The sequence below is a fragment of the Oncorhynchus mykiss genome, chromosome 14 (genome assembly GCF_013265735.2).
Source record: "Oncorhynchus mykiss isolate Arlee chromosome 14, USDA_OmykA_1.1, whole genome shotgun sequence".
Lineage (NCBI taxonomy): Eukaryota > Metazoa > Chordata > Actinopteri > Salmoniformes > Salmonidae > Oncorhynchus > Oncorhynchus mykiss.
Window position 1 is genome coordinate 20,316,653 of NC_048578.1, and position 27,649 is coordinate 20,344,301.

The 27,649-nt window shown below is 41.8% G+C and overlaps 4 protein-coding genes and 1 non-coding gene across 12 annotated transcripts in view; 4 read left to right on the forward strand and 1 right to left on the reverse strand.

Moving 5' to 3' along the window:
- Positions 1-87: 87 nt before the first annotated feature.
- upf3b (UPF3B regulator of nonsense mediated mRNA decay) lies at positions 88-8,590 on the forward strand. Its single transcript, XM_021561475.2, has 10 exons — positions 88-400; positions 1,485-1,591; positions 1,680-1,786; positions 2,361-2,459; positions 4,844-4,954; positions 5,108-5,151; positions 5,256-5,444; positions 5,570-5,733; positions 6,441-6,807; positions 7,017-8,590. The coding sequence occupies exons 1-10, from the start codon at positions 287-289 to the stop codon at positions 7,152-7,154; spliced, it is 1,440 nt and encodes a 479-aa protein (XP_021417150.1). The 5' UTR covers positions 88-286; the 3' UTR covers positions 7,155-8,590.
- A 94-nt stretch (positions 8,591-8,684) lies between these two features.
- LOC110488974 (60S ribosomal protein L39) lies at positions 8,685-10,240 on the forward strand. The gene is made up of 3 exons (XM_021561479.1): positions 8,685-8,854; positions 9,271-9,374; positions 10,046-10,240. Exons 1-3 carry the CDS (start codon positions 8,723-8,725, stop codon positions 10,092-10,094), a joined length of 285 nt encoding a protein of 94 aa, XP_021417154.1. The 5' UTR covers positions 8,685-8,722; the 3' UTR covers positions 10,095-10,240.
- Positions 9,437-9,565, forward strand: LOC118938779. Its single transcript, XR_005036036.1, has one exon. It is a non-coding gene; the product is annotated as a small nucleolar RNA SNORA69 (small nucleolar RNA).
- Positions 10,074-14,720, reverse strand: sowahd (sosondowah ankyrin repeat domain family d). 2 transcript variants are annotated; one of them, XM_036943135.1, is made up of 2 exons: positions 14,355-14,720; positions 10,074-12,452 (listed from the first exon to the last, which is right to left on the reverse strand). In XM_036943135.1, the coding sequence occupies exon 2, from the start codon at positions 12,337-12,339 to the stop codon at positions 11,326-11,328; it is 1,014 nt and encodes a 337-aa protein (XP_036799030.1). In that variant the 5' UTR covers positions 12,340-12,452; positions 14,355-14,720; the 3' UTR covers positions 10,074-11,325. The 2 variants fall into 2 exon arrangements, with proteins under 2 accessions (XP_036799030.1, XP_021417151.1); XM_021561476.2 differs by lacking the exon at positions 14,355-14,720 and adding an exon at positions 12,868-13,428.
- Positions 14,721-16,144: 1,424 nt separating this feature from the next.
- The window catches only part of LOC110488975 (septin-6), a 42,060-nt gene continuing 30,555 nt past the window's right edge, over positions 16,145-27,649 (forward strand). For all 7 annotated transcript variants that reach the window (XR_005035954.1, XR_002468504.2, XM_021561483.2 and 4 more), the window contains exons 1-2: positions 16,145-16,174; positions 18,911-19,025. Coding sequence is in view for 5 of the 7 variants with exons in the window: in XM_021561483.2 (XP_021417158.1) it covers positions 16,145-16,174; positions 18,911-19,025 (145 nt within the window). In the remaining 2 variants the exon portion in view is untranslated. The remainder of the gene's footprint in view (positions 16,175-18,910; positions 19,026-27,649) is intronic.

The following is a 27,649-nucleotide window of genomic DNA, read 5'->3' on the forward strand; positions in this document are numbered from 1 at the left end:
CAATTGAATACAGGCAGTTGACGTCAACAACCCTCGTCAAATATTAAAGCATGATTACAATAATGAGCTCTATCCACCAATCCAAAGAAAGGATAGGCGGGAGTTAGATAGCCCGTCGTGCAGCTTTGTGGACAACGGCTCCAATTGTTAGGGCGTAGAGAGATGTATCTCGTCCGTATATCCATAATCTTTGGTCTCCGAAAAGCCAATCAACAATCGTTAGCAAACAAGCAAGTAAAAAAAGTTGATACAGGGCTGTTGATTGCAACAGGTTTATGGCATAACGATGAAAGAGGACAAGGAAAACACTCGTCCGATTGAGAAAATGATGGAGATAAAATGCGAAGATACTGAAAAAACGGAGAAGCCAAAGCCGGAGAAGAAAGAAGCAATGACGAAGGTACGCCAGCTAACAACATTAGCTAGCTAAGCCAAATAGCTAACGTTAGCTAGCTACATGGATTTCACTAGGCTAGCTACTCCTGTATTGCTGGCAAGCTAGCTAGCTAGTAGAGCAGGCGTGATTAACCTTTTATAATTGAACTTGGTTAACGTTAGCTAGCTTTTGAATGTTGCATATTGAAGAGATACATTTAAGTTATACTAAAAAAAAGAAACGCAACAATGTAATTGATTTTCCTGAGTTACAGTTCATATGAGGAAATCGGTCAAGTTAAATTAATTCATTAGGCCCTAATGGATTGCACATGACTGGGAATATAGATATGTATTTGTTGGACACATACCTTATGGGCCTCGATCTCCCAACGGTATTTTGTGCATTAAGATTGCCATCAATAAAATGCAATTGTGTTTGTTGTCCGTAGCTTATGCCTGCCCATACCATAACCCCACCGCCATTATGGGGCACTATTAACAACGTTGACATGAAACCGATTGCCCACACAACGCCATACACGTGGTCTGCGGTTGTGAGGCTGGTTGGACATAAATGCCAAATTCTCTAAAACAACTTTGGAGGAAGCTTATGGTAGATAATGTAATATTAATTTATCTGTCAAAAGCTCTGGTGGACATTCCTGCAGTCGCATGCCAATTGCATGCTCCCTCAATTTGAGAAATCTGTGGTGTTGTGACATCTGCACATTTTAGTGGCCTTTTGTCCCCAGCACAAGGTGCACCTGTGTAATGATCATGCTATTTAGTCAGTTTCTTGATATGCCACACCTGTCAGGTTGATGGATTATTTTGTCAAAGCAGAAATGCTCACTTAAAGGGATGTAAATAAATGTGTGTGCAAACTTTGAGAGAAATGTTTTTTTTGTGTGTATGGACCATTTCTGGGATCTTTTTCAGCTCATGAAACATGATACCAACACTTTACGTGTTGCGTTTTATATTTTTGTTCAGTGTATTTAGCTAGTGAGTCTTAACTTAACTAATACTTTTAACCATCTGGCTTTGAGGGCTCGGATATTCAATTGATAAGTTGGTTAACATTTGAGTGTCTTGTTTTTCGACAGATCATTATCCGACGTCTGCCTCCTAGCATAACCAAGGAGGAACTGGAGGATCAATTGCAGCCACTTCCAGAAGTGGACTACCTCGAATTTTTCTCCAATGACAGCAGGTGCATATAGTCTGTTGTTGATTACCATTGTCTGTCAGAATCACATATTTGGTACCCTGGTTACTTACTTAGCTTTTCTCCTGTACAGCATGTACCCCCACGTCTTCGCCAGAGCATACATCAACTTCAAGAATCAGGAAGATATTGTCCTTTTCAGAGACCGGTTTGATGGATATGTGTTCATTGATAATAGAGGTGTGATTCATTTCAGTTCATTAAAAGATTGACGGTTAAGGCCTCCCGAGTGGCGCTGTGTTCTAAGGTACTGCATCGCAGTGCCAGCTGTGCCACTAGAGATCCTGGTTCCAGTCCAGGCTCTGTCGCAGCCGGCCACGACCGGGAGACCCATGGGGCCCAGCATCGTCTGGGTTAGGGGAGGTGGAGGTTCTTGTCCCATCGCGCACTAGCGACTCCTGTGGCGGCCCGGGCGCAATGCACGCTGACACTGTCGCCAGGTGCACAGTGTTGCCATACAACACATTGGTGCGGCTGGCTTCTGGGTTAAGCGGGCATTGTGTCAAGAAGCAGTGCGGCTCTGCTGGGTTGTGTTTCGGTGGACGCGCGGCTCTCGACCTTCGACTCTCCCGAGTCTGTACGGGAGTTGCAGCGATGGGACAAGACTAACTACCAATTGGATACCACGAAATTGGGGAGAAAAGGGGGTAAAAAAAAAAAGATTGACATCTAATAAGAACCACACAATATAAGCCTACATTGCATCAACTTCTGAGTGAATTGTGTATTAGTGTTGCCCCTTTGTTTTCAACAGGGCAGGAGTATCCAGCCATTGTTGAATTTGCTCCTTTTCAAAAGATTGCCAAAAAAAGGAGTAAGAAAAAGGATGCCAAAAGTGGAACAATCGACGAAGGTGAAAATGTTACATTAGTCATTATATGATTGGTTGCAATTGCACACCATGTACAATGCATTTGGATACAGACCCCTTGACTTTTGGCACATTTTGTTATGTTACAGCCTTATTCTAAAATGTGTTAAAATAAAAAAATATATAATCAACAACACACCATACCCATAATGACAAAGCGAAAGCAGGTTTTTAGTAATGTTTGCAAATACCTTATATACATAAGTATTCAGACCCTTTGCTATGAGACTTGAACTTGAGCTCAGGTGCATCCTGTTTCCATTGATCATCCTTGATGTTTTAACAACTTGATTGGAGTCCACCTGTGGTAAATTCAATTGATTGGACATGATTTAGAAAGGAACATACCTGTCTACATAATGTCCCACAGTTGGAAGTGCATGTCAGATCAAAAACCAAGCCATGAGGTTAAAGGATTTATCTGTAGAGCTCAGAGACAAGATTGTGTCGAGGCACAGATCTGGGGAAGGGTACAAAAATTCCTACAAAATTGAAGGTCCCCAAGAACACAGTGGCCTCCATCATTCTTAAATGGAAGAAATTTGGAACCATCAAGACTCTTCCTAGAGCAATCGTAGGAGAAGGGCCTTGGTCAGGGAGGTGACCAAAAACCCAATGGTTACTCTGACAGAGCTCTAGAGTTCCTCTGTGGCGATGGTTGTCCTTCTGGAAGGTTCTTCCGTCTAGGCAGCACTCCACCAATCAGGCCTTTATGGTGGAGTGGCCAGACAGAAGCCAGTAAAAGGCACATGACAGCCTGCTTGGAGTTTGCCAAAAGGCACCTAAAGGACTCTGACCATGAGGAAACAAGATTCTCTGGTCTGATGAAACCAAGATTGTACTCTTTGGCCTAAATGCCAAGCATCATGTCTGGAGGAAACCTGGCACCATCCCTATGGTGGTGGCAGCATCATGCTGTGGGGATGTTTTTTGGGTGCAGAGAAAGATGAATGGAGCAAAGTACAGAGAGATCCTTGATGAAAACCTGCTCAGGATCTCAGAATGGGGCGAAGGTTCACCTTCCAACACAACGACCCTAAGCACACAGCGAAGACAATGCAGGCTTCGGGACAAGTCCTTGAGTGACCCAGCCAGAACCTGGACTTGAACCAGATGGAACATCTCTGGAGAGACCTGAAAATAGCTGTTCAACCTTAGAGCTTGAGAGGATCTGCAGAGAAGAATGGGAGCAACTCCCCAAATACAGATGTGCAAAGCCGCTGCCAAAGGTGCTTCAACAAAGTACTGAGTAAAGGTTCTGAATACTTATGTAAATGTGATTTCTGTTTTATATTAATTTGATAAAATTTCTAGACATGTTTTTGGTGTGTCATTACGGGGTATTGTGTGTAGATTGGTGAGGAAAAAATGTATGTCATAAATTTTAGACTAAGGCTGTAACGTAACAAAATGTGGAAAAAGTCAAAGGGTCTAAATACTTTTCAAATGCACTGAACAAAAATATATATGTAAGGTGTTGTTCCCATGTTTTTATGGGCTGAAATAAAAGATCCCAGAAATGTTCCGTACACGCACAAAATGTATTTCGCTCATATTTTGTGCACACATTTGTTTACATCCCCATTACTGAGCATTTCTCCTTTGCCAAGATAATCGATCCACCTGATGTGTAGCATATCAAGAAGCTAACCACGCCAGCCCATGCATGACCTTCACATCCGGTTTCTTCATCTGCGAGATCGTCTGAGACCAGCCACCCGGATAGATGATGAAACTGTGTTTGCACAACTGAAGAATTTCTGCACAAGTTGTCAAACTGTCTCAGGGAAGCTCATCTGTGTGCTCGTCATCCTCACCAGGGTCCTTAACTGACTGCAGCTCGGCATCGTAACCATCCGCAGTGGACAAATTCTCACCTTCAATGGCACGTTTGAGAAGAGTGATTTCATAGGAGAATCCTCAATGTCACCCATTGAGCATTTTTGGGATGCTATGGATCGACGTGTACAACAGTGTGTTCCAGTTCCTGACAATATCCAGCAACTTCGCACAGCCATTGACGAGTGGTACAACATTCCACAGGCCACAATCAGCCTGATCAACTCTATGCAAAAGAGATGTGTCATGCAGCATGAGGCAAATGGTGGTCACACCAGATACTGACTGGTTTTCTGATCTACACCCCTACCATTTTTTTTAAAGGTATCTGTGACCAACAGATGCGTATCTGTATTCCCAGTCATGTGAAAATCATAGATTATGGCCTAATGGATTTATTTCAATTCACTGATTTCCTTATGAACTGTAACTCAATTCAAATCTTTGAAATTGTTGCGTTTTAATATTTTTGTTCAGTGTAGATCCTCTAGCTGTAATGTCCCACTGAGACACTGTTTGTTCATTAGATGCTGACTACAAGAAATTCCTGGAGATTTATAATGGTGATGATGAAAAGTTTACATCCACTCCAGAGACTCTACTGGAGGAAATAGAGGCTAAAACAAAGGAACTAGTGGGTATGTAAACATGGCGATAAACATTTTCTGGTTCCATTTGGTTGAAACCCAAGTCAGTTGAAACACGCTAGATGAGTGTTAATGTGAGATGAATTAGTCTGCCAAAGGGGTATTTCAGTAATGGAGGATTTTGCTTATTTTCTCCGCCTTTAGCTAAGAAAACGACTCCCCTCTTGGACTTCTTGAAGAACAAACAGGTATGTATAGCCAGTTTGGAATCTATGTATTTTAGCTGTGCTTCTCTTGCATAGTATATGAGGCTGGACAGACTATTCATGTGGCGTTGACTGCTGATGGTCAGAGAATCCGTGAGGAAAAGAAAGAGGAGAGGAGGAGACGAGAGCTAGAACGGAAGCGCCAGCGGGATGAGGAACGTCGGAAGTGGAGGGAGGAGGACAGGAGGAAGCGCAAAGAAGCCGAGAAGTTTAAGAAAGGGGACAAAACTGCAGAGAAAGATAAAGACCAGGCAAAGGAGGAGCCAAAAATCAAGGTAAGGAAAAGAGGAATCCTTTCAAACTACTCAACTGCGTGATGATACAGGGGATCCCAAAGCGATTGTAGCAGAATAACACAGACTGTTTTTTTCATGTTGGTAATGCGTTTGTCTCTGTTCAGCTCCTGAGAAAACCAGACCGGGGAGATGACGTGGATGTGGAAAAGCCTAAAGAGAAGTCAAAGAAACCTGAGAAGGACAAGATGAAAGACGACAGAGCTCCAGGGGGTTCTGATATGAAGAAGCGCCAAAACCATGAAAGCAGGGAGGATAGGGGATCACGGAAGTAAGTTGTCACTGCCATTTTTATTTTACAGATGTTACAGGTCTTTAAAACCTCTACAGGATAGGTCCCCCCCCACACCGCACAACGGTTGAGCTAATGTGATTAGCATGAGGTTGTAGGTAACAAAATACATTTCCAGGACATAGACATATCTGATATGGGCAGAAAGATAAACAAGAATTTAAGCTAAAGGCACTGTCCAATTTACAGTAGCTATTACAGTGAAAGAATACCATGCTATTGTTTGAGAAGAGTGCACAATTATGAACTTAAATGTATTAGTTAACCTTTTAGGCACATTTTGGCAGTCATGATAAAACATTTTGAACAGATATCAAATGGTTCATTGGATCAGTCTAAAGCTTTTCACATACACTGCTGCCATCTAGTGGCCAAAATTGAAATTTCGCCTGGGCTGGAATAATACATTATGGCCTTTCTCTTGCATTTGAAAGATGGTACAAAGAAAACGCATGTTTGAATGATCTTTTACCAGATCTAATGTGTTATTCTCCTACATTAATTTCACATTTCCACAAACTTCAGTGTTTCCTTTCAAATGGAATCAAAAATATGCATATCCTTGCTTCAGGTCCGAAGCTACAGGCCGTTAGCCAAATGTATTTCATTTTAGGCAAAAATTGAAAAAAAGGGTACGATCCTTAAGGCTTATATTGTATTCATGTTAATGTGTTTGTCTTTCACAGAGCTGAAGAAGATGGACACAAAGAGGGACATAGAGATGGACACAAAGACTTCAGAGAGCGAGACATAGAAAGATACAGGGATCGCGAACGAGACAGGGAGAGGGAACGGCGGCAGAAAGAGAAGGAGCGCATCAGACGACAGGATGAGGATCGACGAAGGAGAAGGGAACGGCACGACGGAGAGAACTCGTACAGAAAGCGAGAGGACGAAGGGAAAAAGGAGAAAGGAGATCGTGTCTGGGAAAAGAGAAAGGGCGAGAATGCAGGAGACTCTGTAAGCCATACTTCAAGCCATACCGATAAGCCTAAAAAGTCAGAAGAAACCCTGAGGGAGGAGAAAGCTAAAAGAGATCGTTTAAGAAACAAGGTGAGAAGAGAAGACTTCAGTCTTTTTTGGAAAGTAGTCAAATATAAATTTTTCTGTATCAATCAATTCTGTCCTGATGTTTTGACTTGGGGTAATCGGGATACTTTTTATTATATTTATAACATTTTCTCCCGATCACATTCCTGAATACTTTTGTCAATTTTTTTGTTGTCTCTTAACCATAGTCATGTTGTTCCCTTGTGCATCAGGATCGGCCTGCCATTCAGCTTTACCAGCCAGGTGCTAGGAACCGAGGAGCTCGAGGTGGTGGAGGAGGAGAATCTCATGCTGGGGAGAGAAAGTCAGAGAGTGAGAGCAAGCGATCCCAAGAGAAGGGAGATGAATGATAAAAAAATGACCACAAATAAAGAATGATAAAACGAGTGAGGAGAGGGGGAGAGATTTGCTCTGAGCCAAGCAAACTGGTGCCAGAGAGGCGCCTACAATGATAATCTTGCAGAGCCACATCCCATCCTCCCACTCACAACCAGAGGCAGGGATGTGACCATGGTGCCCCCCTCAGTGCCTGAATGTGCCCCTCTTAGTTTTGTTTCTGAAGAAAATCAAGGGAAAATTAGCACTTCCTTTTAATGTTTGTGAGAGTTTGATTATAGGGTACAACGAGACAAAGCCAAAGCTTTCTAGGACCACATGAATTTTAAGTGACCTTACTACAGTATTGGTACACAGTCTGTGCTACACAGTTGCAAAGCACGGTTCTTATATTGAATAGGCTTTCACCCTGATTGGTTGTGTATTCTCTTTTTATCACATAAAATAGAACATTCTCTACTTTCGGAACAGTATAGGAGATTACTGATTTAAAGATATCCTGTTGCATCTATTAAAATCTATTTTGTTAACTTTTAGGCATATTTTAGGTTTATACTCTGTACATTTAAGGAGCGACTGCCTTTAAAAAGCAACAAATCCCTTTGAAGATGGCCAATGTGGCATCGATATGAGTCAAACTGTTATTCTAGTGTCAAAATGGACAAAGTGTAAATTGGATACATTTGGTCATAAAGTCAGTCTCGTCTATAACGGAATTTGGAACATCCGTGCGTCACAACGGTTAAATTAAGGTTTGTGTTTTGATTTGACGATGACCATTTGCCCACTAGCATGGGGTGAACAGCTGCAGTGATTGCGCTTTATCCAATAGCATCGACAGTGAATCAGACCTGCCCAGCACCGCCGACGTTGTTTACGTAAGACAACACCTTGTGGATTTTGTTAGTTTTTTAAACTTGAGAAATACTACCAAACACCTTAGATGTAAAATCGCGCAACTAAAACATCCTCGGCAAAAACTCTGAAAATCTGTTATTAATTTAAGGTATGTTAGATTCATTCTGGGGATATTGAGGGAGTGAAATAGGCATCCGCGTCTACAGTGTCATGGGGACAAAACCAAACACGTATACAAGACTGATATCTAGTTTTTTAAATAAGCAACAGAAATAGTCTACAGGTAACAAAACAATAATACAATATTAAGTTATGTTATTTCACCGATTCGGGAGAATGAAATAGCCATTTAATTGAACATATTAAACTGAGCTATGCCTTGATTTGAGACTACATGGAACCCCAATGGGTGACTATTAACCTTAACTTGTGGCCTTCCCCGTCATACATATATGCATCTTCATACGTAAACAATGCTACTGTATGGTTAACAAAATTCTAATTGGAATAAACATTTTGTGTTTCTTTCATAATTGATGTAGCCTTGCTAAACAATGACAAATGACCGCAATAAATAATGTTTTGTTCTAAATTGTGTATGGGATTTATTCATTACTCCATATTGGTATGTACTGTAAATAGTTTCAAGAAAGAAAAAACATAACTCGAACTTTTTACAAGTGGTACACAGACATCAAGATGCAATGCGGAAGGGATCCTCGTGATGGCGCTGTGGGCGCGTAGCGCAAGAGTTTTCTCCACTCTGATTGGTTCGGATTGCATACATCACCACCGCTTCCCCTCCTTCTTTCTCTTCGGCCTCCGCCATTGTGGTGTAAGGACTGTACACGAAATGGTAAGTTGAAATCTTATAACATCCTTGTCCAGTTAAGTGAAATGCGTACTTGTTCATATCGTTCGGAAAGTGTTTTTTTACGGCCACACCGAAAGCCTTTATATTGTCTCCGATAGTAGTATTCAGTCCTTAGAAAAGTACATTTTAGTATTGTGTAAACCAAGACGGTTTCTACTGAAAAATGACATGTTATGTAAGCAGAGCTGCCTACAGTAACAGTTGTCACACTAAAAATATTTTCATAAATGTAATGTCAAAATTGTGACGTTTCTACTTACACTCGTCTACCGGTAACATAAGTGCAAAACACTAAGCTAGCTAGCAGGCTTAGCAAGAAAAACACGTCAGTTACGCCTGGCACGTGATTAAATAAATGCAGGTTTAGCTAGATAACATGGCTCATCTCTTCATTTCAGTCGTCCCACAAGACTTTCAGGATCAAACGCTTTCTCGCCAAGAAGCAGAAGCAGAACAGGCCAATTCCACAGTGGATCAGAATGAAGACTGGCAACAAGATCAGGTATGCTGCCTAGCCTCCCTCTGTACGGTGTAACTGGTGCTGAATGCACGATATGTCGGTCTAAAGCAAGTCTGCAATTGCAGTGCTTCCATTCAGTGGGAGTGGTGTCATTAATCCTGCTGAGAGTAATCTAATCTATATCAAATTGTATTTGTCACGTGCCAAATACAAAAGGTGTAGATCTTACAGTGAAATTCCTACTTACAAGCCCTTAACCAAAAAGTAGTTAATGATTAAATGTGCCATCCACTTTGGAGTTCACAGCACCTGTGACGTATTCTCTTTCAGTAGAGCAATGGAGAAGTATCATAGCTGTCTACTGAAGTAATGTGGTTCTTATCCATTAGTAAGGTTGAACGTCTTTCAATCATATTGTGGCTGACATCCCCATTGTGGATGTAATCTATTGGCCTACCTCAACCTCATTTCCTTGCTTTTGGGCATATGGAAATGACTCATTGGATGTCTGCCAAGTTATTGTATAGAAACATATAGAAACAAGCTAGTGTTAACAAGCCTAAGTACAACCTGTCTTAATACCAAGGAACGTTAATGATTCAAAAAAATATATATATATATATATATATATATTATTTTTTACTAACGCCACCATGGAGACTGCTTGGTAGTTCTTTTATCAGTCCAACTCATTCCTTGTTTCAATGTTCCAGGTACAACTCCAAGAGGAGACACTGGAGGAGGACCAAGTTGGGCTTGTAAATGCACAGGTCTTCAGATCTCCAGCATCTTCTACCTGCTGGGCCCTGATCTGGAGGGGAAGCCATACTATCTGGAACAGTGGTCTTTTTGTACAGATACTCTGGTTATGCTTGTGTTTGACAATTAAAGATTTGTGATAAATTAGATTTGGTTGTGCCATGTGAGTGTTTTCAAAACTCAATAAATCAGTGTTTCCCAAACTGTCCTGCAGACCCCAAGGGGTGCACATATAGTTTTGTCATAGCACCAAACTGCTGACTCAAAGCTTCATGATTAGTTGGGACAAAAAAAAAAATTGTGCTCCATCGAGGGTCCTCGGGACTGAGTTTGGGGAAACTGCAATACATCCTTCACTCAGGAAATGCTTGTATGAAAATGTAGAAAGCTTCCAGTTAATGTCGCTTACCCAATATTTGCCAGCCATGTTTCATTGGTGTTACCTATTTTTGTAGCGTGGGCATTAGTGCAAAGCTCTACATCTGATAAAGGCATTACACTCTAGGGTCACAGGGCATATGATAAGTTTACTAAATAACGGGCTAGTGACCCTGTCACTTCAGAATTGTTTGCTCAAACCAAAATGTGAAATATGGAATGGTAAGATTATTCTACTTTTAGCCACCAGGGGGAGAATGGTGCCCTTTCTGCCGGCGCAATGATGTTTGTCCACTAAAAAACCTACAAATGCACTACACTTAAATGAGGCTTATGCATTGATCAGTGATTCGGACTTAAACAGAAACATTACTATTGAAAGTTTATTTAGGAACGGGTTTACATGGGCGCAAGTCTAAAATGTTCAATCCAAATAAACCAGTGTGTAATTGAAGCGAAGACTAGTTTTCGTTTTTATAATGACCATAAAATCCTAAGCAGAATTGTTACTTTACAATTTTTAGAATGATAGGCTGTATTTGAGAATATAACATGTATCTGGTTCTGTAGCAATTGCTATACCTATGCTTACACAATTTGCAGGAAGTGTCAAAATTAGTGTTGACAACTCTTAGAAAACAAGAGCACGCGCGAATGCCTTCAAATAGAAGTGTATTTAATGTCAATATTGTTGAATACAGAACATTCTGAAGATGAACGTAAAACTGTTCCACTGCAACCCATAATCTTTTTTTCGCCAAGCCTTGGGGTGCGTAAATGTCTTTACAAACGATGCTCAATGAGTCGTGATGAAAACGCTTGGTTTCGCGTGGGAAAACATGTGGCCATCTGACCTTTAATTTTTGTTCACAAATGACAAGAATGGAGCCAACAACTTTTTAAATGAGCCGCGCCAGCTGCCATTCCTTCGAGTCCGATCAAAGTAGACTGGATCGTCTCTCTCCTCATCACTCAATTCTGACTTGGGCACTAGTGTGGCACTGTTGTTAGTGTTCTGCTGACCCACGCTACGGTGCTCATCATCCCAAGTGCCAAGAAGCTCCTTCATCTCCTCAGGAGCGTTGCCCTTCAGATATTGCCAAGCTTTCCTTCCATTGTAATCCATGGCATCGATATTGGCACCGAACGCACCGACTAGAATTTTAATTACCATGTATCGACTGTGCATAGCTGCTACGTGGAGTGGGGTGAGCCCCCCACTGCCCTTCAAATTCACGTTGACTGGAATCCCCTCATTTTCAGCATGCCTTAGCAATTGTATTAGTGTCTCATCCTGGCCACTTTTGGCTAACCAGTGTAGCACTGTAAACCCACTGACAAAATCTTTCCTGGTTAGTAGACTAGAATCTTCGGAAAGAAAGTCCACGATGGTTTCATAGTTTCCATCTACAACAGACAACATCCATGCATGCTCCATGGGGCACAGAGCCCAACCTTCCACCACCTCCTCACCAATCTCCCTTGAAGACGCACCGGAACCTGTCGAAGATCGAACACTTGCAAATCCACCGGACGAGTTCAAAAATAAGTCCTTCAAATATATTTTACGCATGGCGGGTGTGAGCGAGCCTCTCTCTGATGAGCTATTGTTGGTGTCACACACCACTGGCTGTCTCTGCAGTCTTGATCTGCGTGCCGAAGCATAAGTAGTGACACTGGCAGGGAATGCCCGTACACCAGCTCTAGACAAACGGTCCAAGACGTTGGCCTGTCCAGATTGCTTGACATGGGAATCTTGCCCATTATTAGTTTGTTCAGATCCAGACTCCAATGCGCCTCCGTCTTGCAGGGGTTGGAAATGTGTCACCGAGTTGTCTGTCGGCTCTCTGATGCTGGTGCCGTTATACATGTTGCCTGACTTAGTTGCCTTTTCTCGTTTCCTCAATTTAGATAAGTATTTTGGATAGCATTAAACAAGGAAATGCTTGTCTCCATTGCGCATTGGACCTTCAATACTTGTCTCTGAAAAAACAACAAAATGTTTATTAGCCTATAGGCCACTCATGTTGTATTTTATTATTTAGTAAACAAATACATGTTATAGGCTAAAACGTTTAATTCTATTCGGTCTTTGAAAATAAGAAAATGGTAGTGTAGACGTACTTCTCCCCAATAAAGTTATAGCATATAAGCCTACAATTTTGTGAAACTTAAACATGTTTTTTTTTTTTTTATAATCCTTCATTGCTCGTTTAAAAACCAAATTAGACCTTTCCTTTCCTGTTTTCAGTAGCCCAATTACACAGGCTTGTAGACATTGGCTACATCGTGATAAGCAGACAGTTTAGTGACATCTCTTGTAGACTCACATGTAAACAAAGTAAAAAATGTTGTTTTTCTTTATATTGGATAGGTCATAAATAACAGTTCCGCTCACCTGTAGTCAGTCGACTTGGTGCCAAGAAGCATTTACGTATATCCTCTTAGCGCGAGTCATTTTAACTTTCTCTTTAACCAGCGATTCAAGCTTAAACCTATTTTGTCAACAGCAACCACCCCTCTACACCGATAGGCTCTCTGTAACTAATTTAAAGTTGAAGTTCGCCCTCCAAAAAAATGTTAAATAATTTTAACTTCCTATTCTCTCCTCTCTCCCCTAGCCTCAACAGTAACTGACAAAGTTCAATTCTAATTCGTGATTAAACCAACAGCACTACAACCAAAAGCACACGTGACCACTAGTGGACTTCTCAAAGGGAGGGAAGTAAAACTTAGAAAAAAAATACAGCCAGTCACCATGTTGACTCACTCCCAATTCATCACTTATTAATACACAGAGATAAGGAGTTACTGTTAGGTGTGGACTATACCATGTAGCCTACATGCAGGTAGAGAGTACATGCAATTACATTATCTAGCTTGTATTTTCATGCTGTCTCTGGAATCAGGTCTCCTGGCCCCAGATGTTTCTGCAGTCATGCCAACTCCTATGGCCATTGGGGCATTACAATTACCATAGGAGTTGACAAGACAGCAGCACAGACAGGTCTTGGACCAGGCAAGGAATCACTGACAGCACTGCTCACACATATCCTAAAGGATTAGCCTTGATTAGGTATAGGCAACACTGACATGAGACTACCAAGGGATCCTTTCAGCATGATCATATTGCAAGTGTCCTAGATTTCTGGCAGCCAATGTGACAAAAATAAAATTAAACTCACTAGAAAACTATTCAGGCTAAAACTTTATTCATAAAAAAAAAACAATTATACAGATTAAGTTTTCAACTGTACAAAGCTATAGACTCATACATTCATCTCTGGGGGCAGGTCAATGGTCAGCTCGTTGCTAGTTTCAAGGAAGGCACCCAATTCCGTAGTGCAATTGTCAGAAAAAAAGGAGAGAAATTGAAATATGACTGACAATATACTGACAATCTCACAATGGAATTGAACCCCAAATCCTATGCAGGTTCTTCAATGGAGACAAGCGTGTGTATGTCTCGAGCACTTCGAAGTCCTCTTCAGGCAAACATGGCATTTGTGGAAGATATACCAGTCCTGCCAGCACAAGATGACTCATAATGAGAACATTATGATCACTACACAGATATAAGCACATCACCTGGCTAACATGATTTGTGAAATTGAGTTTCTGACCTGTGTCTCAAGGAGTTTATTTTGTCCATTTACAGCTGGAGTTGAGGTGATCTTGTTCACTACCCCCAAAGCCTTACGACCAGACTAAAGGAACATGCAACTTTTTTCCTGTCAGCAGAGTCTTCAAGAGGATGGTAGTGCATGCGAGTTCTCATTGGAATTAACTCAACCAATGTAGGTTATGAAGCATCGCAGAGAACTCGAGTAAGGTAGACAAACAGGTCAATGATTGACAATTGTGAGTAGGTATAGGGCAGACTACCTGCAGCAGATATCAACCGCTGGCGCGTCTTTAGCACAGCTGTATGTAGGGTGGCATTTTCTCTCTCTGCGAAGATTATTGAAGCCATTTCCTGTTTGGGTAAAGTAGTAGCTAATTAGTAAAATATTGTTACCTAGCTATCTCAGACAATTACCTAGGCTATGTATTGTAATGAAACAACAGGGAGCAGGTCTCGAACCCTCGAGCCCGAGGTCCGGCGCGCTATCGACTGTGCCGTAAAAGCATGCTCGTGCGGCAGACTCGATTTCCACCGTTATAAACCCAGGGTCGTCCTTTTCAAAGAGCGCGTCCTCGCGCTAGCTTGCTGCTCTACGTCTTACGCGCTCACCGGACAAGCACACGCACTGTCGTGGATGCAAGGTCCGCCCACTTCTGACACCAATGTAATGAAACAGCAGGGAGCAGGTCACGTACCCTCGACCTTCGAGCCCGAGGTCCGGCGCGCTATCGACTGTGCCGCAAAAGCATGCTCGTGCGGCAGAGTCGATTTCCGCGCTTATAAACCCAGGGTCGTTACAGTATTATCAACTACCAGGGTATCAAAATACGCTTGAGTTTTGTGACAACCCAGAAAACAAACCCCGAGAGCAACATTTGTGAAGACAGGGTCCAAGTATGTTCATAAAACCTTTGGTTTGGTTGGTGGCTAGCAGTTTCTTAACTTCACGATTTAACTACATTGCATCGATTTGCTACATTGCATCGTGAGAAACTCTGCTAGTTGGTGGCATGCTAACGTTGGCTAGAGCTAGTTAGCTACAGTCATGCATACTTTTGTTATGCAAAACTTAAGCGCCAGTTACCTTGCTTATAATGTGCTAAATTATACCGTGTCAAGGACTTGCCGTTTGGTGGCTAGTGGTCATATGAGTGCATTTTATCGTATTCGTGTCCGGTATCATGGGCTTGTCCGTTTGTTTTGATTTGTATAAGCAGAAACGTCTTCGCGGCTTCCTTTTCATCCCATTGCATTGGTTTACGTGCGCACGGGGGAGCCAGTCGCACGGTTAGTGCATTACGGGACCCTTGGGACATCCATACCCTAATAACCATAACCCTCACTCAAGTCTGAGTTGGAACGTCCCAAGGACCCCGAATAGCAAGGATAACAGTTAACTACCAAACACCAAACTTGCATTGTAACAATGACACTTCCATGACACTAGTGATTGTCATTCACCTCTACTGCAGACAGTGTGTTTAATGTGTTTTTTAGTTCTGATATTAAACTTGCTCTGTAATATCATAAATCAATTGTTCACTTTTTAAAACAGCTTGATGTTATCACTTATGTAAAATATTTGCACTGATATAAAATTCCCTCTCTCTTTTATTTGTTTCCCTCTTGATAAATCGTACTCTAAAGCTTATAATTTGATGGAAAGGCTATTGGCTTTGATAAAAATGGCACACGTATTTTACCATTTCAGCAAAAAGATGAGCATTTCATGGCATCTTACTGGTCCAGCCGGTCCAGCCTACTCAGAAGGTTCCAATAAAAATAGGGGTATACCATATAATTAAGGTGTATGTTATGTATGTAATTAATTGGTTATGCAAACGTTATTTCATCAGCTTAACATGGTGTATAATGATATGCTACCACCCGTTTTCAAAAGTTTATATTTTAATTAATGCTCTTACCATTTTGGATATTTTATTTTGTTTATATAAATATCTGCGGAAAAGTGGTACATTCTCTCGTGTATGAAGCCAACTCTTGTCGTATGCAGCTTCCTGCATAAGGGTCTTCATCCCAAACAATAACCATGGCGGCCACTGAAATAGCTAGGCAAGCGGTGAGTACTATAATTAAGGATGCTTTTCCTGCTCTTTTGGCTAGGGCACCGATGTAACTTGCTAAAATTAATACATTTGAGTAATGGGTGAATTTAACTCAAACAGCATAGATACATGTAGGTGGAAAGCCCATCTCCCCATGGTTGTTGTACTGTTTTTACAAGCTAGCTCCATATCAAATTACCTCTTTATTACAACGTTAATATCGCATTGATACAATGTATCTAGATAAATATCGCTCATTACGAAACCGCATGGTTTATGGGGGAAAAAATGATCGCGAACATTCAATTGTCTGATTTAGGCTATTGCCCGCGTGCGTTCCCTTACTTGGTTATCGTTGCGATCCAGTATCTTCATCCTTTCTCCATTTCGCAGTTAAAACTATTTATACATAACATTGATATGGTATTATTGATTTGATATCATGACTGTATTTATTTCTGGACATTGCAACTTGCATGCATATCCGCCGTCTCTCGTGAGTTCGATTATGTTAGTAGACTACCACATTGTTTCTGGTCCTCAGTCCCGTTACTTCGCTGGGCGTTGTCTGGTGTGCATAACGAATCATATAGGGGAACCGCTTGGGGATGATTCATATTATTGATATACAACTAAATAATAATGAGGCTAATAATGTGGATTCATCAAAAGGGATTTACTTAATTTCAGAATGTGTCAGCTTGAAAAATCACTGGGTGAAAGATTGGTAGGCTAAACTAAATAGGTTTTCCGGTTATGTTCACCTACATCAACGCTTTTTTGTGCAATTAATTCAACCCAAATGTCTCAAAAAATGGAAGTCAACAACACGCCTTATGTCATTGTGACCCCAAGTAGGCCTTGGGTTTGGGAATGCTGCACATGTAGGCCAGCTGAGGAGTGTGTTGAGTCAAGAAATACTGTCTGTTTAACCAAGAAATACTGTCTGTTTAACCAATAGCCTTTCAGCTTATATAACCAATTCGAACTATCCAAATAATTGACAACTGTTTACCCAAGTCTGTGTAACTATTTTCAACCTCCCCTTTTAGCTGAGCGGATTTTGCTGTCTGCCTCAAAATATTTTAAAAGCACATTTTTGTTACATTTAGTCATTTTAGTGGTGGCGTTACAGTGTTTCAGTTGATTCACTATTGATGGCACACATGTCAGTTCCATGTCATCTAAATTCCTTGTTTTACTACCGACACCACCACCCTGTGCAGTTCTCGAAACAGGATGTCTGATGATGCTAGCTTTCTACTCTCTCTCTCACAGACACACACACACACATCCATATTAGGCCCTTATGGATTTGGGGTAAGGCCTACAACATTTCCTATTGGATTCGTAGGATCCATGTCCTCCTGTATCAAGTTGGGTCATCTGATATAATACATGTGTTACTCTCACATAACAATGCCCTTGTTCTACAGTACCCCTCAAAATGTGATGTTTTACCTGCCATATATGGACATTGTGATTTCAACAGTAGGCTGTGCTTTAAGCAAATATGTCAGCATACAGGAAACAGGAAGTGTATTACAACTAGAGCACAGATAAATCAAACTTTATTTGTCACATGCGCCAAAACAAACAAGTGTAGATCTTACCGTGAAACGCTTACTTACAAGCCCTTAACCAACAGTGCAGTTCAAGAAGAGTTAAGAAAATATTTACCAAATAGACTAAAGTAAAAAATTGACACAATAAGAATAATAAGGCTATATACAGGGTGTACCGGTACCGAGTGAGTGTGCGGGGGTACAGGTTAGTTGAAGTAATTTGTACATGTAGGTAAGGGTGAAGTGACTATGCATAGATAATAAACAATGAGTAGCAGTAGTGTACAAAAGGGAGCGGGTGGGGGGGGTCAATGTAAAGAGTCCAGTGGCGATTTTATTAATTGTTCAGCAGTTTAATGGCTTGTGGGTGGAAGTTGTTGAGGAGCCTTTTGGCCCTAGACTTGGCGCTCCAGTACCGCTTGCAGTGCGGTAGCAGAGAAAACAGTCTTTAACTTGGGTGACTGACATTTTATGGGCTTTCCTCTGACACCGCCTATTATATAGGTCCTGGATGGCAGGAAGTTTGGCTCCAGTAATGTACTGAGCCGTACGCACTACCCTCTGACCTCCTCCCTATAGGCCGTCTCATTGTTGTCGGTCAGCAAACTTAATGATGGTGTTGGAGTCGTGTTTGGCCATTCAGTCGTGGGTGAACAGGGAGGACAGGAGGGTACTAAGCATACACCCCTGAGGGGCCCCAGTGTTAAGGATCAGCGTGGCAGACGTGTTTTTGCCTACTCTTACAACTTGGGGGCAGCCCGTCAGGAAGTCCAGTTGCAGAGGGAGTTTCTTAACCTGAGAATTGAGCTGACATGCGTTATCTTGCTAGAATACAATGGAATGTGTGAAACTAGTCTGGCAAAAATACCGAAATTGTAGCTTAAACCATAGATTGTAGCTGTGGTTAACACTTCAACAGTTTGAATTTAGAATTTACACCAGCAGTAGTTGTGGGAGGGAATGTTTGACATGTCATATTGCTGTGTAGTCATGTTCTACATGAAATGTGTAAACTGAGGTGAAATAAGAATGTTATTATGATCAGCCTTATGTTAACCTAAATTACGATAGCCTAATCCGTACCACCCCTGTTTCATATGTATCTGTGATTATACCTGGTGTTAATGATTAATTACACATCTTTACTCAGTGTTCCTAATCTCAAAATCATTCTCTTGTCTTTAGGGAGAAGGTGCTCGCGCCGTCCCTCTCGCCGGCCATGTCGGTTTCGACAGCATGCCTGACCAGCTGGTCAACAAGTCTGTCAACCACGGCTTTTGCTTCAACATCCTCTGCATTGGTGAGTGTGTCATGCGTGAAACCTCCCTTTTCTCCTCAAGGCAAAATGGGGGCCATTCTCCGCCGCAATTTATTTATTGCGTTTCCACTGTGAATGTAAACCTAATTCATTCTGTCTTTGACCCACTTTGGTTGTTTCTCACTGGTCAATAGTAGGGCTGGGCGGTATACCGTATTTTACTATATACTGGTATTTATGCACAGACCGTTTTGGGTTTTTACTTTACCTTCTATAACGGTATTTTAATGTTTGGTTTGTTAAATGTGAAACGCTGTGTGTAACGTCCATTTTTATAGTTTACTCTGCTACTTTAGTCATCCCTCTCCGCTCTCTCTCTCTCCATGCTGCTTTCCACACAGACTTAGTTCCACCCCCTGTCACTCAAGGAGCGCATTTGTTGTTGCTTGACCACAAGACACTTTCGTTCAGTCTGCATGGTCAATGCAGCAAATGCAGTAATGTTGATGACAACGATGTTGTTTCCACTTTGATCTTAATATAATTCCACAAGTGTTCTATAATTACACTATTAGTTTGTGTTTCTTACATCTGCAAACAGCTAGTTTGTATTTTCTTAGCAAGTTAAGCTAAATCGTCTTAGCCACTAATGTAAGGTGACCAGATTTCTGAAATGAAAACTGGGGACATTTCCAGCTCGGCAGTCAATATATCATTAAAATATCCAATGTTATTATCTATGAAATAAAAAGGGAGACAATTCCGGTTTCATGTATTTAGTCTAACAGGCCCACTGTGATAGAGAAAACAACTATATTACAGAAACACTACAGACAATACAGAACTGTCAGATCTGAACAGTGGTCCTGGTAGTCTGGGTAGAATAAGAGCAGAAGAGAACATTAGCAAAATTGAGAAAACAGACAATAGTATATGTGAAATACTTAACAACATAATAAAGAAATAAGACGATGAGGTTGGTGCCTACATTGTATACTGATACCAACCTAATCTGTATATTTCTCAGAAGAATGTATCTTCTTCAGGATTGCTCTGTCTTTGGCCAGCTTCTCCATGAACTCCTGGCAGGGGAGGTTGAAGTTTGTCTTCACAATAAGCATGGCCTTGATGGTAGGAACAGTGAACATATTTCTTGCTGCTGTCCATAGATTATTCATTTGGGAGAACACTCTCTCGACTGGTGCATTACTTCCAGGTAAGCACATGACAACAGACGCTAATCTAGCCAGGTTGTGTGGGATGTCGTTCTCTTTGAAGTCGGTAACCACCGTGCTCCATCTCTGACTAAGCGGTGTCTCAGATGTTTTCCATTCTTCAAGCGATCCCCCCTTTAGGAACTCTTGCAGGCCAGTAACCTCGTCAAACAATGCATCCTCATTGATGGTCACATTGGGGGATTTTTCCTGCAGTGTGCCTGCTGCCTTCAGGACCTCTTCACGCTGAGGTTGCCTTTTTAAAAGGAGACAATGTAAATCTTTTAGATTATCTGTGTGCTTTCCCCATGCTTGCAAGTAGTTCCCAGCCGTAGTGAAGAATGATTGGGATGTTTTGAGAAAGCTCTCTTTAGACATGGCTCCATTATCCTCTAGCTCTCTCAGAAGTCCTCAAACCAAAACTGAAATTAAGTTGTCATCAGGTCTTGCAGTCAATTTTGCCTCAACGTTTCTCAGGATTGCAGAGGACTCCACAGCACAGCGGTCCTGGCCTTCAAGCATCTTGATCGTGTCACTGAATACGGTCAAGTTTCCATGGACAAAGGCCAGCCAAAGTTCAGTCAGTGGATCTTTGAACATTGTTCGCAGGACAACAGGGCATTTGTATTCAGAAATAAAAATGGATTTCAATGGCACATACATTTTCAGCACTCTTTCTAGAGCAGGGAGCATGGACAGCCAGCGAACATTGCTGTGTCCTAAAATGTTATGGTACTCCTGGCCAACAAAATCGCAAAAGCTCTTCAGTCTTTCTACTCTGACGGTGAAAATATACAAATATCTTTGTGAGCAGGTACTCAACATCAAGGGGAATCATATCCGAAGCTGTTCTGGCAGTGTTATGAATGATGTGAGCAGGACAACCTAAGCCAATCACCTCCCGCTGCAGAGCATTTTTAACGTTGGTATGGACACTGACCCTCCCCAGCCTATTCAGTCCACCAAAGTTGGCATTTGTGTTGTCGGCAGAGAATGCCACGACTTTGTTTTCCAGGTTACATTTTTGGATGACCACCAGGACCTCAGCTGCAATTTCCTCTGCTGTTTTCTCCTTTCAATTCAACAAAATCAGGCAGTTTTGTTTCCACAGATGTGCTGCCATCATATATCTTACAAAATCTGACTACTATTGGCAGCAGCTTTACATGTCCATGATTGGACGCATCAATGGACAGGGACACAAATTCAACCTGGTCTAGGTCCTGTGTTACCAATGTAGTTGCCCATAGTGCTAACACGTTACTCACTATGGCTTCACATCTTGTCCTAGCACATGTAAACTTTGGCTCATAAAGCTTCCGTGCGAGTTGTGCTGTGCAGTCCATAGATCTGTAACTATGATTGTGTCGCATAGTGTGGTATGCAAAGACACCCTCCTGCACAGCTAAATCATATTCTTCTTGGGAAGGCTCTACCTTCTTGAAGAATGTGGTGACAGAGGGCATACCAACACGGCCAATCAGACAAGCTTTATGCTTTTTTGTCTGTTGATGTTCTACCACTGCCGTTCTTCCCCCGCTGCCAATTGAAAAAGAGGAATTACAAAGGGTGCAGTTAACCATTCTATAGTCTTGACCTGAGCGTATAAATGGTCTACATTTAGAAAGTTTGCATAAAAAATAAATTAGACAGTTGCCTGCTACGGTGCATTTTCATTTAACTTCTATCGATAAATACAGCTGGACGTAATACGTAATGTCACACACAACAATGTCAATTAAGAACACATTCTTATTTACAATGACAACCTACCAAGAGGCAAAAGCCCTAGTGTGGGGACGGCTGGGGGCTGGGATTAAAAATAAAAATGTGGACAAAAAACACATGATAAGAGAGACCTAAGCAACACAACATGGCAGCAACACATGATAACACAGCATGGTAGTAACATGAGACACCACAACACTACATAAACAGAGACACCACAACACTACATAAACAGAGACACCACAACACTACATAAAGAGATACAACACTACATAAACAGAGACACCACAACACTACATAAACAGAGACACCACAACACTACATAAACAGAGACACCACAACACTACATAAACAGAGACACCACAACACTACATAAACAGAGACACCACAACACTACATAAACAGAGACACCACAACACTACATAAACAGAGACACCACACCAAACACTACATAAACAGAGACACCACAACACTACATAAACAGCGACACCACACCACAACACTACATAAAGAGAGACACCACAACACTACATAAAGAGAGACACCACAACACTACATAAACAGAGACACCACAACACCACATAAACAGAGACACCACAACACTACATAAACAGAGACACCACACCACAACACTACATAAAGAGAGACACTACATAAAGAGAGACACCACAACACTACATAAAGAGAGACACCACAACACTACATAAACAGAGACACCACAACACTACATAAACAGCGACACCACAACACTACATAAAGAGAGACACCACAACACTACATAAAGAGAGACACCACAACACTACATAAAGAGAGACACCACAACACTACATAAACAGAGACACCACAACACCACATAAACAGAGACACCACAACACTACATAAACAGAGACACCACAACACTACATAAACAGAGACACCACAACACTACATAAACAGAGACACCACAACACTACATAAACAGAGACACCACAACACTACATAAACAGCGACACCACACCACAACACCACATAAAGAGAGACACCACAACACTATATAGAATTCCATTGTAGATTTTGCTTTATGTTTTGGATCATTGTCTTGTTGGAAGACAAATCTCTGTCCCAGTCTCAGGTCTTTTGCAGACTCCATCAGCAGTCTTCCAAAATGGTCCTGTATTTGACTCCATCCATCTTCCCATCAATTTTAACCATCTTCCCTGTCCCTGCTGAAGAAAAGCAGGCCCAAACCATGATGCTGCCACCACCATGTTTGACAGTGGGGATGGTGTGTTGCTTTTACGCCAAACATAACGTTTTGCATTGCTGCCAAAAAGTTCAATTTTGGTTTCATCTGACCAGAGCACCTTCTTCCACATGTTTGGTGTGTCTCCCAGGTGGCGTGTGGCAAACTTTAAACAACACTTTTTATGGATATCTTTAAGAAATGGCTTTCTTCTTGCCACTCTTCCATAAAGGCCAGATTTGTGCAATATACGACTGATTATTGTCCTATGGACAGAGTCTCCCACCTCAGCTGTAGATCTCTGCAGTTCATCCAGAGTGATCATGGGCCTCTTGGCTGCATCTCTGATCAGTCTTCTCCTTGTATGAGCTGAAGGTTTAGAGGGACGGCCAGGTCTTGGTAGATTTGCAGTGGTCTGATACTCCTTCCATTTCAATATTATCGCTTGCACAGTGCTGCTTGGGAAATATTTTTGTATCCAAATACGGCTTTAAAACTTCTTCACAACAGTATCTCGGACCTGCCTGGTGTGTTCCTTGTTCTTCATGATGCTCTCTGCGCTTTTAACGGACCTCTGAGACTATCATAGTGCAGGTGCATTTATACGGAGGCTTGATTACACACAGGTGGATTGTATTTATCATCATTAGTCATTTAGGTCAACATTGGATCATTCAGAGATCCTCACTGAACTTCTGGAGAGAGTTTGCTGCACTGAAAGTAAAGGGGCTGAATAATTTTGCACGCCCAATTTTTCAGTTTTTGATTTGTTAAAAAAGTTTGAAATATCCAATAAATGTCGTTCCACTTCATGATTGTGTCCCACTTGTTGTTGATTCTTCACAAAAAAATACAGTTTTATATCTTTATGTTTGAAGCCTGAAATGTGGCAAAAGGTCGCAAAGTTCAAGGGGGCCGAATACTTTCGCAAGGCACTGTACCTAGCAGCACAAATTCAGACTTAGTGGGGCCAGGAGAGAGCTTAGGGCAGGTAGGATACAGGTCAGTGTTGATGGTGGATGATAACACCCAGCAACAGTCAACAAAGAGCTATTTGCTTAATGCTTAAAACCAGCAAATCAAATTGTGGAGACAACCGAGCACTGACCGGGTTCCTTGGTAAAGATTGACGTTCCACCAGCTTTGGAAGATCTGTCTTGCCGAAAAAGGTAATAACTAGAAAGGTTAACATCAGTGTTCAGAATACTCTTTCTTAACCATGGCTCAGTAATGACCAACACATCTGGCTGGATAAGAGCTGTGAACCCACACTTTCAATTGAGACATTTGAGGTAAAAAGCTTCTAGTGTTATCGTGCAGAAAACCCAGGCTTTAATGAGAGCAGAAATCAGTGAAGTAGAAATCATCAGAGCACAAGTCAGAATTGGGCTAGCAACAGTAGACGGACCAGGGTGTACATGCACATTTCCAGATATCATCAGCAGTAATAAAATCAGGGCATGGCAGAGGACAAAGAGAGCTCTGCAGTGTTGATTTGTTATGACATTTAAACGTGCATCAGATGGCAACAAGATCATATTGTACAGCAAAGCCGGCGAGAGAGGGTTAGATTAGGATGGGAGTCCAATAATCTTTGTAACCAATAGAGAGTCAGAGTCGCGAGTGTGGGAACCAACATTGTCTGTCCCACGGTCTGTTAAACAAGTAAGTTTATAGTCAACAAAGTTCGCAGGAGTCATGGAAAGAGCACCACAAAGCACAAGAAGAAATGGGGCTAGCCATTGTAAGTTCAAAGAGTCACTCTCCCCAACAAAATAACTTGATTGAGTAGCTCTCTAAGAGTCCAGTAGGCTATACAAGTCTGAGATAAAATAAATAAATAGTATACTATACTAATTAATTAAAGCATTTCTGAGTAAAGCTCTCATAAGATTCACAAGTTAATTAGCCTGTGTGTGCGTCACAGGAGGTTGGTTGCACCTTAATTGGGGGGAGGCTCGTGGTAATGCCAGGAGCGGAATGAGTAGAATGGTATCAAATACATCAAACACAGTTTCCATGTGGTTGATGCCCTTCCATTCGCTCCATTCCAGCCGTAATTATGAGCCATCTTCCCCTCCTCCTCCGCTGCCTCCACGTGTGCCTGTGTGCCTGTGTGTCTTTGTCCCTGTGTCCCTGTGTTTTTCAAGATGAGTGATGAGAATGAATCGTCCAGCCCATTGGGTATCTCACTACAAGCCCATATGCCATGTCTTCAAATATGTAGACGGAAGGATTAAAAGTCATTTTACATATTTAAATTGTTTTCATGTGCTAACATTTCGCCACTGTCCGTGCCATGTTGAAACTTCCTACCTGCCCTAAGATTTCTCCTGGCCCCATACACCAAGTCTGAATTTGTTCTGCTAGATGACCTAAACTGGGACATGCTAAAACCACCTGACCAAGTCTTAAAGCAATGGGACTCCCTAAATCTTTCTTAGATTATTACCAAAAGCAATGGGACTCCCTAAATCTTTCTTAGATTATCACCAATCCCACAAGGTATGACTCCAAACACCCAGAAAAGGCTACTCTCCTCGATGTTATCCTCACAAATAATCCTGATAGGTATCAGTCTGGTGTTTTCTGTAATGACCTTAGTGATCACTGTTATACAGCCTGTGTTCGTAATGGCTGCTCCGTGAAATGACCTGTCCTGATTTGTCATAAATGCTTGCTAAAAAACGTTAATGAGCATGGTATAGAATCAGCTTGATACCCTCTATCGAAGATGCTAGGACATTCTTTTTTAATATTTTCAGTGGTATTGTTAACAAACACGCCCCCATAAAGAAAATTTGAATTAAAAACAGGTTCAGCCCCTGGTTCAACCGTGATCTTGCAGAGTTACTCCATCTCAAGAATTGCATTTGGCGAAAGGCTCGGCACACGCATACTCAGGCTGACTGGCTCTCGTTCAGGCAAATGAGAAATAAGTACACTCAGGCAATCCGAAAGGCCAAAGTTAGTTACTTTAAGGAGCAGTTCTCTCTCTGTGAGTCTAACCCCAAGAAGTTCTGGAAAACGGTTAAAGACCTGGAGAATAAACCCTCCTCCTCACGGCTGCCCATGTCCCTCAATGTTGTTGATGTGGTTTTTACTGACAAGACAAGAAGCACATTGCTGAACTCTTTAATTACCACTTCATTAAGTCAGGATTCCTATTGGACTCAGCCATGCCTCCTTGCCCGTCCAACATTTCCTCATCTCTCACCCCTTCTAATGCGACGCTCCTCCCGCTTTTTCCCCTGCCCGCTACAAAGTTTCTCCCTGCAGGCGGTCACTGAGTCCGAGGTGCTAAAGGAGCTCCTTTAACTTGACCCCCAAAAAACATCTGGGTCAGACGGTTTAGACCCTTTCTTCTTTAAAGTTGCTGCCCCTATCATTGCCACGCCCATCTCCAACCTTTTTTTCTCTCCTCGCTGGGGAGTTCCCCATTGCTTGGAAGACAGCCACGGTTCGTCCTTTATTTAAAGGGGGAGATCAAGCTGATCCTAACTGTTATAGGCCAATGTCTATTTAGCCCTGTTTATCAAAAGTGTTGGAAAAACTTGTCAATAATCAACTGACTGGCTTTCTTGATGTCTATAGTATTCGCTCTGGTATGCAATCTTGTTTCCGCTCAGGTTATGGATGTGTCACTGCAACCTTAAAGGTCCTCAATGATGTCACCATTGCCCTTGATTCTAAGCAATGTTGTGCTGCTATTTTTATTGACTTGGCTAAAGCTTTAGATTCTGTAGACCATTCCATTCTTGTGGGCTGGCTAATGAGTATTGGTGTCTCTGAGGGGTCTTTGGCTTGGTTTGCTAACTAACGCTCTCAAAGAGTGCAGTGTATAAAGCCAGAAAATCTGCTGTCTCAGCCATTGCCTGTCACAAAGAGAGTACCCCAAGGCTTGATCCTAGGCCCCACGCTCTTCTAAATTTACATCAACAACATAGCTCAGGCAGCAGTAAGCTCACTCATCCATTTATATGCAGATGATGCCATTTTATACTCAGCTGGCCCCTCCCCAGATTTTGTGTTAAACACTCTACAACAAAGCTTTCTTAATATCCAGCAAGTTTTCTCTTTAACCTTATTCTGAACACCTCCAAAACAAAGGTCATGTGGTTGGGTAAGAAGAAGGACCCTCTCCCCATTGGTGTGATTACCTCCTCTGAGAGTTTAGAGCTTGAAGTAGTCACCTCAATATAAGTACTTGGGAGTATGGCTAGACGGTACACTGTCCTACTCTCAGCACATATCAAAGCTGCAGGTTAAAGTTAAATCTAGACTTGGTTTCCTCTATCGTAATGGCTCCTCTTTCATCCCAACTGCCAAACTAACCATGGTTCAGATGACCAACCTACCCATGCTAGATTACGGAGACTAAATGTATAGATCGTCAGGTAATGGTGCTCTCGAGCGGCTAGATGTCCTTTACCATTCGGCCATTAGATTTGCCACCAGTGCTCCTTATAGGACACATCTCTGCACTCCCCCCTATCCGAGAT

Coding starts and splice junctions, on each gene's coding strand:
- upf3b (XM_021561475.2), top strand. CDS start 287: ATGAAAGAGGACAAGGAAAACACTCGTCCGATTGAGAAAATGATGGAG. Junction 2,460..4,843: donor AAGTGGAACAATCGACGAAG/GTGAAAATGTTA, acceptor TTTGTTCATTAG/ATGCTGACTACAAGAAATTC. Junction 5,152..5,255: donor ACTTCTTGAAGAACAAACAG/GTATGTATAGCC, acceptor GCTGATGGTCAG/AGAATCCGTGAGGAAAAGAA.
- LOC110488974 (XM_021561479.1), top strand. CDS start 8,723: ATGGCGCTGTGGGCGCGTAGCGCAAGAGTTTTCTCCACTCTGATTGGT. Junction 8,855..9,270: donor TAAGGACTGTACACGAAATG/GTAAGTTGAAAT, acceptor TCTTCATTTCAG/TCGTCCCACAAGACTTTCAG. Junction 9,375..10,045: donor AAGACTGGCAACAAGATCAG/GTATGCTGCCTA, acceptor TCAATGTTCCAG/GTACAACTCCAAGAGGAGAC.
- sowahd (XM_036943135.1), bottom strand. CDS start 12,339: ATGTATAACGGCACCAGCATCAGAGAGCCGACAGACAACTCGGTGACA.